Source organism: Pogoniulus pusillus, chromosome 41 (genome assembly GCF_015220805.1).
Source record: "Pogoniulus pusillus isolate bPogPus1 chromosome 41, bPogPus1.pri, whole genome shotgun sequence".
Taxonomy (NCBI): domain Eukaryota; kingdom Metazoa; phylum Chordata; class Aves; order Piciformes; family Lybiidae; genus Pogoniulus; species Pogoniulus pusillus.
In genome coordinates, this window is record NC_087304.1 from 3,909,205 (window position 1) to 3,924,745 (window position 15,541).

At 55.0% G+C, this 15,541-nt stretch overlaps 1 protein-coding gene across 7 annotated transcripts in view; it reads right to left on the reverse strand.

The window, feature by feature from the left end:
* The window catches only part of RFX2 (regulatory factor X2), a 57,056-nt gene that overhangs the window by 12,062 nt on the left and 29,453 nt on the right, over positions 1–15,541 (reverse strand). For 2 of the 7 annotated variants that reach the window (XM_064175129.1, XM_064175127.1), the window contains exons 5-9: positions 12,595–12,877; positions 7,142–7,216; positions 2,063–2,244; positions 1,115–1,234; positions 166–281 (exon numbers count right to left, since the gene is read on the reverse strand). In XM_064175129.1, the coding sequence (XP_064031199.1) occupies positions 166–281; positions 1,115–1,234; positions 2,063–2,244; positions 7,142–7,216; positions 12,595–12,877 (776 nt within the window). Of the gene's footprint in view, positions 1–165; positions 282–1,114; positions 1,235–2,062; positions 2,245–7,141; positions 7,217–12,594; positions 12,878–14,552; positions 14,832–15,541 lie in introns of those variants that run through there. The other 5 variants (XM_064175135.1, XM_064175133.1, XM_064175131.1 and 2 more) reach the window with 5 other exon arrangements.

Here is a 15,541-nt window from a genome sequence, read left to right on the forward strand (position 1 = left end):
GGCCTCACATTTCCAAAGCTGCTGAGAAGACAGACAGCAGATCCACAGCACCACTCCAGCAGCTAAGGATCACACTGGAGAGCTATCAGAAGAGCAAAGAAATGCAGGACTTAAAGCTCCAAGCCTAGACATGAGCTCCCCAAGCCACCAAAGCAGCCTCCTCACCTATGAACTGCTGGTGGTGCTGACTTTGAGCAGCTACTGATTGCTCAGGGGTGGTGTGCAGGTTGCTGTTGGAGCCACTCTCTGCCATCCCATCCATCTTCTGAACTGGTCTGTACCTGCATGGAGAGCATGGTTGGGGTTTAGACAGGCCCAAGCACAGCATGGCTGGCAGCATGGAGGACAGGAGGTGACACTCAGGGAGAGCATTTTGAGGGCTTGATTCTGTCACTGACTCAAGGAATGGGGGGAAATGAGAAGCTCCTTTTGCAAAGCACTCTCCAGGATGGAGCTGAAGGGGTTAAGAAGCCTGCTCAAGGTGCCACCAGCAACTAGAAAGTGAGAATCAGAGAATCCCAGAATGGTAGAGATGGGAAGGGACCTCTGGAGGTCATTGAGCCCCAGAATGAACCAGGTTGGAAGAGACCTCTGGGATCAGCGAGTCCAACCTAGCACCTAAGCCTTCTAATTAACTAACCCCTGGCACTAAGTGCCTCATGCAGCCTCCTCTTAAACACCTCCAGGGATAGGCACTCCACCCCCTCCCCAGGCAGCCCATCCCCATGCCAAGCACTCTTTCCATGAAGAAATTTCTTCCTAACATCCAGCCTGAACCTGCCCTGGCACAGCTCGGGACTGTGTCCTCTTGTTCTGTCCCTGGGTGCCTGGCAGCAGTGCCCAACTCCACCTGGCTACAGCCTCCCTGCAGGTAGTTGGAGAGAGCAATGAGGTCTCCCTTATTGCTTCTTCCCCCACAGGAACACGTTCAGGTGGGTTTGGAATCACTCCAGAGAAGGAGACTCCACAAGCTCCCCAGGCAGCCTGGTCCAGGGCTCTGCCAGCCTCACAGTCACAAAGTTTCTCCTTCTGCAGCATTTATTGGGCAAGGATCCTGGCCCATGGCAGCACTGGGGGCAGCACCAGTGAGCTCCTGGCTGCTGGGAGCACCTACCTCTGCTTCTGGTGGATGGGCTGCTGCCTCATGGCCATGTACTGGGTGTCCTCCTGCAGGCGGTTCAGAGGCGACTCAGGCTTGAGGCGGATCCCATAGTAATGGTATTTGGAGTTCCCCCTGGAAGCAGCAGCAGGGAAAGTGCTCAGTGGAAGCTCACCAGGGCAAGGGCTGGGATGTGCAGCTCTGCAACTGACTCTGGGCTTGCTTGGGCAGTGCAGAGAATCAGAGAGGCAGTCAGGGTTGGAAGGGACCACAAGGAGCAGCCAGTGCCAACCCCTGCCATGCCCAGGGACACCCTACCCTAGAGCAGGCTGCACACAGCCTCAGCCAGCCTGGCCTCAAACACCTCCAGCCATGGGGCCTCAACCACCTCCCTGGGCAACCCCTGCCAGGCTCTCACCACTCTCCTGCTCAACAACTTCCTCCTCACCTCCAGCCTCACTCTCCCCACCTCCAGCTCTGCTCCATCCCCCCCACTCCTGCCACTCCCTCACAGCCTCAAAAGTCCCTCCCCAGCTTTTTTGGAGCTTCTGTGCTCCACAACCTCCCTGAGTAACCTGTGCCAGTCTCTCATCACTCTCAACCTGTGCCAGTGTCTCATCACCCTCAACCTGTGCAACTCTCTCACCACCCTCCCTGCCAACAACTTCTTCCTAACATCCACTTTCAATCTCCCCTCTGCCACTTAAACCCATTCCTTCTCCTCCTCCTCTTCCTCTCCTTCCAAGCCCTTATCAATAGTCCCTCCCCAGCCCTTCTGTAGCCCTTTTCAGCTCCTGGAAGTCCACTCCAAGGTCTCCTCCAAGCCTTCTCTTCTCCAGCCTGCAGAGCCCCAACTCTCTCAGCCTGTCCTCATAACAACAGCCCTTTGAGCATCTTTGTAGGCCCCTCTCAGACCCTCAGCAGATGTGGCAGGAGGTGCAGGAGGAGTTTTTCCATCCCCACCTGGTTCCCAGGCGCCGAGTCCTCAGCCCCATGAACACCGACCGGATCAGCTTGCCGAAGGAGGCAGCGTTCACTGGGTCCAGTTTGTGCTCCTGGCAGTGCCTCAGGTAGTGGTTGTAGAGAGAGCTCCTGGGCAAGCTGACACCTTCAGCTGTCTCATAGTTGTCCAACAACCACTGGAGCTTTATGGGTGGAAAACACAAAGAAACAAGAAGTCTAAAGAGGCTGGAAGGAGCTTTGGCAAACAGCTGTCGGCGCTTCCACGGTGGGAAAGCCTCATCAGACAATGAGGACTGGAGGCTGAGTAATTAATTGACAGGAGTTAATTGGTGGACCCCCTTCCTCCTCACCCCTCAGCCCCCAAAACACAACCACACTCAGGTTCTTGCAAGAGCATTCAAGCAGAGTCCACCTGCCAGCTCCCAGGCCACGGTGGGTTGGGTTCGACTCAGGCAGAGCCAAAATCCAAGCTGCAAGAAGTTGTTGTTGTTGGGTTTGTTTTATCCAATGGATAAAGATGTTGAGGCACTGCCTAAAGAGGCAAGGAAACCAACCAGGTTGCAAAGCCTTTCTGGAGGTGAGGATTGGCATGGTTAAAAGCTTTCCCTTCACAAGCAAATGCAACCTGCACACTCAGTGGGGTCCTTCTAGCAGGTGGAGTTGGTGCCTGAGCTGCTTCTGACATTTCTGTTGATGCAAGTTGGCAATTAACATCAATTATTTATCCCAGAAAGGGCAGGCCCAGCAGACAACATCAGCACAGGGACTGACAAGCAAAAAGAGCAACTTCCTCCCCCCCAAAAAAGGCTCCTTTGGTTGGTTCAGTCACTTCAGCATCAATAAAATGAGAGCTCAGTGAATCTTGGAAGGAGGGAGATGGACCAAGGGACTCCAGCCAATGGCTTTGGGAACAGCACTTCTGTTGTCCTTAGGGGTGTTTGGGATGAACATTTTGAAGGCCTCCTTCTCTATCCAGACCTCCAACCTTGTCTGCACAGGAGGAACAACTCCAGCAGCAGCAGCAGCTGCAGTTAAGTCCAGGTCAGCAGCAAGGCAGATTGGGGTTGTGGATCCCAACCTCCCTCAGCCACAGCTGCAGTCAAGCCCAGGTCAGCAGCAAGGCAGATTGGGGTTGTGGATCCCAACCTCCCTCAGCCACAGCTGCAGTCAAGCCCAGGTCAGCAGCAAGGCAGATTTGGGTTCTGGATCCCAACCTCCCTCAGCCACAGCTGCAGTCAAGCCCAGGTCAGCAGCAAGGCAGATTTGGGTTCTGGATCCCAACCTCCCTCAGCCACAGCTGCAGTCAAACCCAGGTCAGCAGCAAGGCAGATTTGGGTTCTGGATCCCAACCTCCCTCAGCCACAGCTGCAGTCAAGCCCAGGTCAGCAGCAAGGCAGATTTGGGTTCTGGATCCCAACCTCCCTCAGCCACAGCTGCAGTCAAGCCCAGGTCAGCAGCAAGGCAGATTGGGGTTGTGGATCCCAACCTCCCTCAGCCACAGCAGCTCCCAGCAACACAGAATCCAAGCACAAACCTGGCCTGGAAATCACTGGGATTTAAGCAGGCTCAAGGTGGAATCTGGTCCATGCTCCAGTGCCCTCCAGTCCTGCTCCAGTATCTGGCTCTTTTCCCAGTCACAGCTTGCACTGTGCAGTGCACAGCATGATAGAATCAGGCAGGGTTGGAAGGGAGCACAAGGAGCAGGCAGTGCCAACCCCTGCCATGCCCAGGGACACCCTACCCTAGAGCAGGCTGCACACAGCCTCAGCCAGCCTGGCCTCAAACACCTCCAGCCATGGGGCCTCAACCACCTCCCTGGGCAACCCCTGCCAGGCTCTCACCACTCTCCTGCTCAACAACTTCTTCCTAACATCCAGCCTCACTCTCCCCATTTTCAGCTCTGCTCCATCCCCCCCACTCCTGCCACTCCCTGACAGCCCCAAAAGTCCCTCCCCAGCTTTCTTGTAGCCCCCTTCAGACCCTGGCAGGCCACAAGAAGGTCACCTGGGAGCCTTCTCCTCTCCAGACTGAACTGCCTCAGTGTATAGGGTTAACACTCCTGGGGGAGTGACCCTGAACCTGACCCTAGGGGTCTTGGCCCCTCCTCAGGGGTGGGCCACACTCCAGGTGATGGTTAGCCCACTCCCCCCACTTCCTGCGGTATAAAAGAGGAGCACTTCCTGCTCCTCGCTCTCTTGCTCGTTCCTCCTCTACCTGCGTTCATGATCACACACACACTGATACTGCATACCAGCCACGAGGCAGAGACACCATCACACTACTCGGGTTGTATCCATCCCTGTTTTGTATTTTGCTGTTTTCCCTTCCTTATCCTTTGTAAACTCCCCTACCTCCAATCCCTTTTTCTAAGTTATTGTTAAACTTTTCCTTTTTTACTTCCAAATCGAGTGAGATTGATTTATTGGGGTGTCCCTACCTTTTATCTCTCTCCCTGTCTTTTGGGGAAAGGAGGGGGAGGAGGGGAGGGCACTCTATAAACTCTATAAATTCTATAAATTGTCATTGGGTCTACCAAATTTATAAGAGTCTCTGGGAACTTGCATTTGAACCCAAGACACTCAGCCTCTCCTCAGAGCAGAGCAGCTCTATCCACAGAGTCACAGCTTGCACTGGGTTGGAAGGGTCCCCCCAAGGGCATCTTGGCCAACCCCTGCAGGCAGCAGGGACACCTCCAACCAGAGCAGGCTGCACAGGGCCACAGCAAGGCTGAGCTTGAATGGCTCCAAGGATGGGGCCTCAAGCACAGAGCTGGGCAGCCTGTTCCAGTGATCCATCACTCTCTCACCCTCCTGATGTCCAACCTAAATCTGCCCTGCTTCAGTTTCAAACCTTTGCCTCTCACCCTATCACCTTAAGCCCTTCTAAGCAACCCCTCCCCAGCCTTCCTGTAGGTCCTCTTCAGCTCTAAGGCTTCCCTGGAGCCTTCTCTTCTCCAGGCTGCACAGTCCTCATTCATTCAACCCCAAAGCTTCACCATTTTCACGTGGAGAACTTTTGGGGTCTCAAATCCTCCACTTCATGACTTGATCTGGGTATCAACAGCTGTGAAAACACCTCCTGAGATGTGCAGTGACACCAAACACCTCCTGTCCCCTGCAGTGACTCCTCTGACACCTCTCTCTTTTCAGTTGAGGGATTTCTTCTCTCTAGGACCAAGCCAACATCAGCCTCAATCCAACCTCCTACAGCTTCCAACAGGACTTGAATGAGAAGCCTTCAAACCTCCCCCCCAAGCAAGGTGCTCACTGTTAAAGGTTACTGCATGGGAGCCAGAAACCAGAGTGCAGAAGGCTCAGCAGAAGAGTGGGAACTCCACAGAGGGCAGGGAAATCCTGGGCAGGGTGAGAAGCCAGAGGGGGAGCAAATGGGATTCAGCAGAGCACTGCAGCAGCTGTGGCTTTCCTTGAGGCATGGCAAAAGCACAGGAAAGGCTTTCAGAGGAGCAGGCTGTTGGGATGTGCTGCCTATGGGATCTGTGTCACAGCATCACAGCATGGTGGGGTTGGAAGGGACCTCTGGAGATCATTCAGTGCAACCTCCTGCCAAAGCAGTTACCCAGGAAGGCATCCAAGTGGGGTTGGAATCTCTCCAGAGAAGGAGGCTCCACAATCTCTCTGGGCAGCCTGCTGCAGGCCTCCAGCAGCCTCACAGCAAAGAGGTTTCTCCTCCTGTTCAAGTGGAAACTCCTGGCTTCCAGTGTGTGCCCTCTGACTCCTTGGTCTGTCCCTGGGCATCACTGAGAAGAATCTGGCCCCAGCCTCTTGCCCCCCACAGCTCCAGCATTTAAAGAATCACAGAACCAAGCAGGTTGGGAGAGAGCTCCAAGCTCAAACAGCACAACCCAGCCCCCAGCCCTGCCCAGCCACCAGACCATGGCACTCAGTGCCCCAGCCAGGCTTGGCTGCAACACCTCCAGCCACAGCCACTCCACCACCTCCCTGGGCAGCCCATTCCAGTGCCAATCACTCTCTCTGCCAGCAACTTCCTAACAACATCCAGCCTCAACCTGCCCTGCCACAGCTTCAGCCTGGGTCTCCTTGCTCTGGCCCTGGCTGCCTGGCAGCAGAGCCCAACCCCACCTGGCTACAGCCTCCCTGCAGGCAGCTGCAGGCAGCAATCAGCTCTGCCCTGAGCCTCCTCTGCTGCAGGCTGCACCCCCCCAGCTCCCTCAGCCTCTCCTCACAGGGCTGTGCTCCAGGCCCCTCCCCAGCCTTGCTGCCCTTCTCCAAACACCTTCCAGCACCTCAACATCTCTCTACAGGCTGGGGCCAGAGTGTCTGAGAGCAGCCAGGAGGAAAGGGACCTGGGGGTACTGATAGACAGTAGGCTGAAGATGAGGCAGCAGTGCCCAGGTGGGCAGCAGAGCCAATGGCAGCCTGGGCTGGCTCAGGAGCAGTGTGGGCAGCAGGACAAGGGAGGTTCTTGTGCCCCTGTGCTCAGCACTGCTCAGGCCACCCCTGCAGTGCTGTGTCCAGTTCTGGGCTCCTCAATTCAAGAGAGATGTTGAGGTGCTGGAAGGTGTTTGGAGAAGGGCAGCAAAGCTGGGGAGGGGCCTGGAAAACAAACCCTATGAGGAGAGGCTGAGGGAGCTGGGGGGGTGCAGCCTGCAGCAGAGGAGGCTCAGGGGGGACCTCATTGCTGTCTACAACTACCTGAAGGGAGGCTGTAGCCAGGTGGGGTTGGGCTCTTCTCCCAGGCAGCCAGCAACAGAAGGGGACACAGTCTCAAGTAGTGGCAGGGGAGGTCTAGGCTGGATGTTAGGAGGAGGTTGCTGACAGAGAGAGTGATTGGCACTGGAATGGGCTGCCCAGGGAGGTGGTGGAGTGGCTGTGGCTGGAGGTGTTGAAGCCAAGCCTGGCTGGGGCACTGAGTGCCATGGTCTGGTGCCTGGACAGGGCTGGGGGCTGGGTTGGGCTGGCTGAGCTTGGAGCTCTCTTCCAACCTGCTTGATTCTATGATTCTGTGACTGGATAGAGGAAAGCAGGGGAAAAGGAAAGAAAAAGAGCCCCAAAAAGCAAACCCCAAAGGCAAGGTTGTAAACTCTTGATGGTCACTTACATGGCTGTTGAGCAAACTGCTTTTGTGTGATGTGATCCCTTCATTTTTTTGGAGGTTTTCAATCGCCATTTCAAGCTACAGAGAAATGTGCAGAGGGAAGGGAGGGGAAGGAAAGAGGAGGAGGAGGAGGAGGGAGTGGGAAAGAACAAAAAAAAAAAAAAGGGAGGGAAAACAACAACATAAATTAAAGACCAAACAAAAAGGAGGAGTGAGGAGGGGAGGGGGAGAAAAAAGGAAGGAAAATCAGACAGTTAGCAACAAGCCAGGATTATCTATTCCCTTTATTAATAGTTGAATGATTAATGCTTCCTGACAACAGGCAGGGGAGAGAGGCAGAGAGCTGAGCCCTGATGGGGTGAAGCTGCAGAGGGGTTATTGGCTGGCATGCAAACATCACAGCAAGGGGCACTGCCAAGGGGAAAGAGCCTGGCCAGGGAGCTTTTGGGCTTGCACTGAGTGCAGTGCTCAGCTTCGTAGCGTTGCAGAAGGGCTTAGGTGGGAAGGGAGCTCAGAGCTGATCTACTCCAACCCTGCTGCCAGGGGCAGGGACAGCTCTCAGCTAGACTTGGCTGCTCAAGGCATCAGCCAAGCTGGGCTTGAGTACCTCCAGCAAGGAGGCAGCCACAGACTCCCTGGGCAGCCTGGGCCAGACTCTCAGCACCCTCAGACTGCACAACTCCTTCCTCAGCTCCACTCTCTCCCTGCTCTGCCTCAGCTCCAAACCATTCCCCCTGGGCCTGCCTCAGAGCCCCTCAGCAAAGCTCTCTCTGCAGCCTCCCTGCAGGATCCCTTCAGGCCCTGGCAGGCAGCTCTGAGGTCCCCCTGGAGCCTTCTAAACACCTCCAGTTCCCTCAGCCTGTGCTCACAGGATCATCTCTGTGGCCTCCCCTGGCCTCTCTCCAGCAGCTCTGTGTCCTTGTGCTGGGGACAGCAGGACTGGAGGCAGGGTTGGAGGTGAGGTCTCGTTGGGTTGAGGACACTGCTCCAGCACAGGCTGCTGCAGCATGAGGAACCAAAGGCTGCTTACTGCTGCAGCCTGCAGGAAATGAGTCAGTGGAGGGGGGGGGCAGACAACAGCTTCCTTCCTGTGTTCAGGCAGCAGCAGCAGCAGCAGCCTGCCCCTTGAGCAATGCCTCTTCAGCTCAGCAGCACTGCCTGGGCACTTGCAGCAGTGCCTCATGTGCAGGGGACAGAGCAAGCAGGCAGCCTCACACCTGCCTGCACAGACACTGCAGGGGAAAGCTTCAAAGCTCTTCAGCAGCCTCCTGAGCACTCCCTCGTGGAAGGTCTCCAGAAGGCTGAGCCTAATTGAAATGAAGACTAAGAGAGCTGTGTTGGCACAGCCACTGCATGGGCCTGCTCCAGCTGCTCCTGGATGGAGCAGGACCTCTGCAGCAGAGTTGGATTGTGAGGTCCCCTAAATACTGACAGAGTTGAGTTTAGGCTTTACCAAACACCTTCAACCTCCTGAGGCAGCTCTGCCTTGCTTCCAGTGCCCTCTGAAGACACTCTGCTTGCTCTCAAGGTCTCAGTGGCAGCTCTGCCTCAAGCATCCATCAGGGTGGGCTAGAGACAGTCCAAGGGGAGCCTGAGGCAGCTCTGCCTTGCTTCCAGTGCCCTCTGAAGACACTTTGCTTGCTCTCAAGGTCTCAGTGGCAGCTCTGCCTCAAGCATCCATCAGGCTGGGCTAGAGACAGGCCAAAGGGGAATGGATGGATGGAAGCTGAGGGAGAGCAGGGTTAGGCTGGAGCTGAGGAAGAAGTTCTTCAGCAGGAGGGTGGTGAGACACTGGAATAGACACATCCCTGGACTGTCTTCATGTCCTGCTTCACCTTCTTGAGCCTCTCCACAAGAGCCACAGACATTCTGTGTTAAAATACCCTCTCAAAGCCCCTTCCTGCAGGCAAAGCAGCACATTAAGTTCAGAGGCCTTTTCCTAAAGGTCTCACCCTGAGGTCTTTTCTTGCTTTATCTTCTGTAGACAGCTCCAAACTAACTCTGTCCCACACAACAGGACACAAACTCTGCTCAAGCTTTTTCCCTTGTGCCCATCACCATGGAAATAAAACCCCCCAAAACCAACAGAAGCAACCCAAAGCCCAGAGTAAAGCTGTGCAGCTGTGCAAGGTGCAGTCCCACAGAGCTGACAAGATCAGCAGCTACTTCCTTCAACAGAGCCAGCAGGAGCCAACATCAGATGGTCTGATGCTGGTTGGTAGCTCTGAAGAGCTCAAACATTCACACACACACACAAAACTCTCACACCAGAAATGAACCTCAGCTAAGCCAGGTCCATCTGGAGTTTGCTTTTCCACCTCAAGCTACTTTCCACCTAAGGCAGAGGACACTGGCTCCAGGATCAAAGGCAACCTCAAGGCACCAAGAGGCAAAAATCCATCAAGTCAACTTCCTAAAAGCCTGTGGGGTAAGAAAGCAGAACCTCAGCAGTCAGAGCTCACAGCTTCACAGACTGCAACGGGCTGGAAGGGACCCTCAAAGCTCATCTTTGTCCACTCAGCAGGGACACCTCCAGCTAGAGCAGGCTGCCCAGGGACACAGTGAGTCTGACCTTGAGTGGCTGCAGGGATGGGGCCTCAAGCACATCCCTGGGCAACCTGTGCACCTCCCTCACTGTGCAGAACTTCCTCCTGGCAGCCCTTGAGGCCATTTCCAAGATCTCTGAAGGCTCACAGAATGCATCAGGCTGGAAGGGACCCTCCAAGGGCATCTTGGCCACCCCTCTGCAGGCAGCAGGGATACCTCCAGCTAGAGCAGGCTGCCCAGGGCCACAGCCAAGACTGACAGAATCATAGAATCATAGAATCAACCAGGTTGGAAGAGACCTCCAAGCTCATCCAGTCCAACCTAGCACCCAGTCCTATCCAATCAACCAGACCATGGCACTAAGTGCCTCATCCAGGCTTTTCTTGAAGAAGATCCTGAATACCTCCAGGGATAAGGCTTCAACCACCTCCCTGGGCAGCCTCTGCCAGTGTCTCCCAACCCTCACTGTGCAGAACTTCCTCCTGATGGCCAACTTAACCCTGCCCTGCTCCAGTTCCAAGCCATTGCTCCTTGTCCTGTCCTCACAGGCCCTTCTGCACAGCCCCTCCCCAGCCTGCCTGTAGGTCTCCTTCAGCTCTAAGGTCTCCCTGGCTGCATGGTTGGAAGCTGAGCTTGATGCTTAGGACTGCTGGGAGCTTAGAAGGTGCCTGAGAGGAAGAGTTTGGCTCCTCTGCCTGCTGCTGCCTGCTGATGGTGGTGCCTTGAAGTGAGCTGTGATGTCTGTCAGGAGGTGGAGAGTCCAGCAGAGGCTGCAGAGCTGCTGAGAGATCTCTGTTCACAGCTTCTGCACAGCCTCTCCCCAGCCTGCCTGTAGGTCCCTTTCAGACACTGAAATACAGCTCTAAGGTCTCCCTGGATTCTCCTCTTCTCCAGCCTGAACAGCTTCACTTCCCCCAGCCTGTCCCCATAATGAGCTTCTCCATCCCTCTGCCCATCTTTGTGGTCTCCTCTAGACCCCCCTCCAGCAGGTCCTTGTCTCTCTTGTGTTTGAGGCCCCAGACAGAGCTGGACACAACACTCTGGTGGAGGTCTCAGCAGAAGATCTCATCTCCAAGAGTGCTGAGCAAGGAACTGCTCCTGCTTTTCTCCCTGGGTGCTGCTGTTCCCATCCATTTGCCCAGCCAGCCACACATCCTGCACTACAGCCACAAACATCTCTGCACACAGCCAGGAAAGGGGAGGGGAGCAGCAGCCCCAGAGCCTGAGCTCCAGGCAGCAGCTGCTCCAAAAGCCTGCCAGGTTCTCAGATCCAAGCTTTGGTAGCTTCTAGGTTGGGGTTTTTTTTGGGGGGGTTAAGACTTGGACCCCTCTACCCTCCCCCACTCTGTGTTTCTGTCAACCTCTCAGCTTGATTGACAGGATTAAAACAATGGAGAGCTTGGAAACATTTCTGTTGGGTCAATCTCAGCCCTAAAATCCATTTTCTGTGAGCTGGACAGAGGAGACAATGGTGTAGGAGATGGAGACAAAGGCTTCTTGCTTGCTCTTCACTTGGCATCCTCATCCTGACATAGATTCAGAGATCCATGGAAAGCTTTGGGTTGGAAGGGAGCTTAAAGATCAGCTCCTTCCAATCCCCCTGCCATACCTGAGGTGCTAATTAATCACTGTGTTAACAGGTGTTAATTAATCACTGTGTTAGCAGTGGATTTTGCAGGGCTCTTGGGAATGACAAATCTCTTCCCAGGTCTCTTTAGTTTGGGTTAAACCCAAGCCCAGGCTCCAGAGCCTGCACTTAGTAGAAGATGCAAAGAGAGACACTTGGTTGGAACTGGCAAAGCTAAAATGTGGCTCTTGGGGGAATAAACCCCCCCCAAAAAAAAGCAGCTTGGGAATGTTCTTCTCTCCAGGCTGTGAAATTTCAGTGAGGCTCAAAGAGATCTCCAAAAGTCATCCAGTCCAACCCCTCCCTGCCCTGCAGCCAGCAGGGACATCTTCCACTAGAGCAGGTTGCTCAGAGACCTTGTTGAGCCTCACCCTGAAGACCAGCAGTGATCAAACCTCAGCAACCTCCCTGGGCAACCTGTCCTGGCATTCCACCACCCTCTGATGGTGAAGAACTGAAATGATGGAGAAACCTCTGCCCAGCAGCAAGGCAGAAGAGCACAACTCCCCCCCCTGGAATAACACCAGCCCTGGGGGACTCCAGTGTCTGCTCTGCCCCACAGACACAGAGCACACAGAGAGAAAGGCAGGGAAGGCTTCTCAGCTCCTTTGGAATTGAACATGCCTGGCTCCCTGGGCTGCTGCAACATCTGGAGGGCTACAACAGCTGCAAGGCTACAACATCTGGAGGGCTAAAACATCTGGAAAGCTACAACATCTTGAGGGCTACAGTATCTGGAGGGCTACAACATCTGGAGGGCTACAACATCTTGAGGACTACAACATCTTGAGGTTATGACATCTGGAGGGCTACAACATCTGGAGGCTATAACATTTGGAGGGCTACAACATCTGGAAGGCTCCAACATCTGGAGGGCTACATCTGGAAGGCTATGGCATCTGGAGGCTATGACATTTGGAGGGCTACAACATCTGGAAGGCTCCAACATCTGGAGGCTATGACATTTGGATGGCTCCAACATCTGGAGGACTACAATATCTGGAAGGCTACAACATCTGGAGGGCTGTAACATCTGGAGGGCTACAACATCTGGAGGGCTATGGCATCTGGAGGCTATGACATTTGGAGGGCTATGACATTTGGAGGGCTACAACACCTTGAGGGCTACAGCATCTGGAAGGCTACAACATCTGGAGGCTACGACATTTGGAGGGCTATAAGACCTTGAGGGCTACATCTGGAGGGCTAGAACATCTGGAAGGCTACAACATTTGGAAGGTTACAACATCTGGAGGGCTACAACATCTGGAGGGCTACATACCGTTGCTGGAGAGGAGCGTGAAGTATGTGACAGAGAATGTCTAGTGTTTTCCAGCCCCCCATGAATGAGATAGGCTCCCGAGCTGGAGAGGATCTGACTTCCCCCAATGTCCATGGTGATGCCCACCATGTTGTGAGAGGGAATGGCTGAAGGAGAGGATGTCGCTGTAGTCACCTGAGCTCCTCCTCCTCCTCCTCCTCCTCCTCCTTGAGCTTCGAAGTAGGAGGCGGCGCTGCTGGGGGCGTAAATCTGAGCCTCGGTGTTGTAGGAGTAGGTGGCTCGGCTGGCAAAGGAAGAACAGCAGGGGTCAGGAGGGAGAGAGGAGCTTGGGGAGCAAAGCACTTGAGCAACAGAGACTGAAATCAGAGAATCAGAGGATGGAAGGGAGCTCAAAGCTCAGCCAGTTCCAACCCCCCTGCCATAGGCTGGGACACCTCCCGCTAGAACAGGTCGCTCAAGGACTCATCCAAGCTGGCCCTGAACACCTCCAGGGAGGTTGTGGATCCTCATCTCTAAGCTGGCTTTGAACACCTCCAGGGAGGTTGTGGATCCTCATCTCTAAGCTGGCTTTGAACACCTCCAGGGAGGTTGTGGAGCACAGAAGCACCCAATGTGATCTTTGATCACATTGGGTGCTTCTGTGCTCCACAACCTCCCTGGGCAACCTGTGCCAGTCTCTCATCACCCTCAACCTGTGCCAGTCTCTCCCCACCCTCAACCTGTGCCAGTCTCTCCCCACCCTCAACCTGTGCCAGTCTCTCCCCACCCTCACTGCAAACAACTTCTTCCCAACATCCACTTTCAATCTCCTCTCAGCCACTTTATACCCATTCCTCCTCCTCCTCTCATTCCAAGCCCTTGTCAATAGTCCCTCCCCAGCCCCCCTGTTGCCCCCTTCAGACACTGCAAGGCCACTCCAAGGTCTCCTCCAAGCCTTCTCCAGGCTGCACAGCCCCAACTGTCTCAGCCTGTCCTCAGAGCAGAGCTGCTGCAGCCCTCTCAGCATCTTTGGTCCAGCTTTCCATAAAAGCAAACCCCAAACTCTCAGTGGCAGTGAGATTTGCTGCACTGAACCCTGGGCTGTAAGTCCCAGCAGGGTGGGCTTGGAAGGGACCTCTGGAGATCATTCAGGGACCTCTAGAGATCATCTAGAGGCCTCTGGAGATCATCCAGGGACCTCTGGAGATCATCCAGGGCCCTCTAGAGATCATCTAGAGGCCTCTGGAGATCATTCAGGGACCTCTGGAGCTCATCCAGTCAAACCCCCCCTACCCCAGCAGGGCACCCACAGCAGCTTGCCCAGCAGCACAATGCCCAGGGGGGGTTGGAAGCTCTGCACAGGAGACTCCACAACCTCTCTGGGCAGCCTGCTGCAGGCCCCCAGCACCCTCACACCCAAGGAGATTCTCCTCCTGTTCAGATGGAGCCTCCTGGGTGCCAGTTTGTGCCCAGTGCCCTTTGTCCCATCACTGGGCAGCACTGAGAAGAGCCTGGCCCCACCCTCATGCCCACCATCCTTTATCTGTTTGCATGCAGTGATAAGATCCCTTCTCAGCCTTCTCTTCTCCAGGCTGAAGAGCCTCAGGTCCAATCCTGGCAACATCAATCAGTCCTATGAGAGCCTTGGAGCAAAGTCCAACCACAGCCACAGTGAGAGCCCAGGGCCCAGGAGATGCTCTGCAGCCACTGTGGCCAACCTTGGTGCAGAAGGCTGAGAGCATCCTGAAGGCTCCAAGACTCAAATGAGAGGCACAGAAAAGAAGAGAAGAAGGAGGAGACCTCACAAAAGCCACAATAGGATTGACTTAGCTCTTCTGTCACCCAACCCAATCCCACTGAGAAGAGGGATGGGGAAGACGAAAAGAGCCCCAAGGGTGTGGCATGGAAAGGGATTAGCTACAGCACTAATTAACCCCCCTCTGGCATTAACACCAATTAATAAATGCCCAAAGTTATACTCAGCCAGTGGTGGTGGTGATGGTTGGAGCTGTGAGCTGCCAGCAGTGAATGCAAGATACCAAACGTTGCCAAAGCAGAGCAGCAGGCTCTGGGGACAGGCTCCAGGGGTGGTGGCCATTGGAGAGCAGGAGCTGTGCCCAGCCAAGGCTGCCAGGTGACAGGGAGGGAGAGGTTTATGCTGTGGAATAGTTCTGTTGGGCAGCCTGGGTCAGCTGGCCTGGCTTTGGGCTCCTCCTTCAGCACCTGGCTAACTCCAAACTCGACCTTGATCAGTCTGGAGCCCCCACACGGCCCAGCAACCCAAACAGAAGTGTCTTATCAGCTCTGTTCTCACCCAATCTGCTGCTGCAGCCTCCTCAGAAATGCAGCTTTGCTGATTGGAAAACCAAGCCTGTGATTCTCTCCCACCCAATGCAGGATAACCTCCTCCTCCTCCTCCCTCCAGCAGCTGCTGCCTAAAGCTGCCCCATCCAAGCACAGGAGGGGCTGGGGAGGCTCCCTGGAGGAGAGATCCTCCATGGGGTTAACACAGATTCACTGACTGCCTTGGCTGGAAGGGACCTTCAAAGCTCAGCTTCTCAACCCCCTCCAGGGATGAGGACTCCACCCTGGGCAGCCTCTTCCAGTCCCTGACCACTCTTGCAGCAAAGAGATTTTTCCTCATCTCCAACCTAACCTTCCCCTGGCAGCCCTTGAGGCCATTTCCAAGATCTCTGAAGGCTCACAGAATGCATCAGGCTGGAAGGGACCCTCCAAGGGCATCTTGGCCACCCCTCTGCAGGCAGCAGGGACACCTCCAGCTAGAGCAGGCTGCCCAGGGCCACAGCCAAGGCTGATCCTGAATACCTCCAGGGATAAGGCTTCAACCACCTCCCTGGGCAGCCTCTGCCAGTGTCTCCCAACCCTCACTGTGCAGAACTTCCTCCCGATGGCCAACTTAGCCCTGCCCTGCTCCAGTTCCAAGCCACTGCCCCTTGTCCTGTCACCA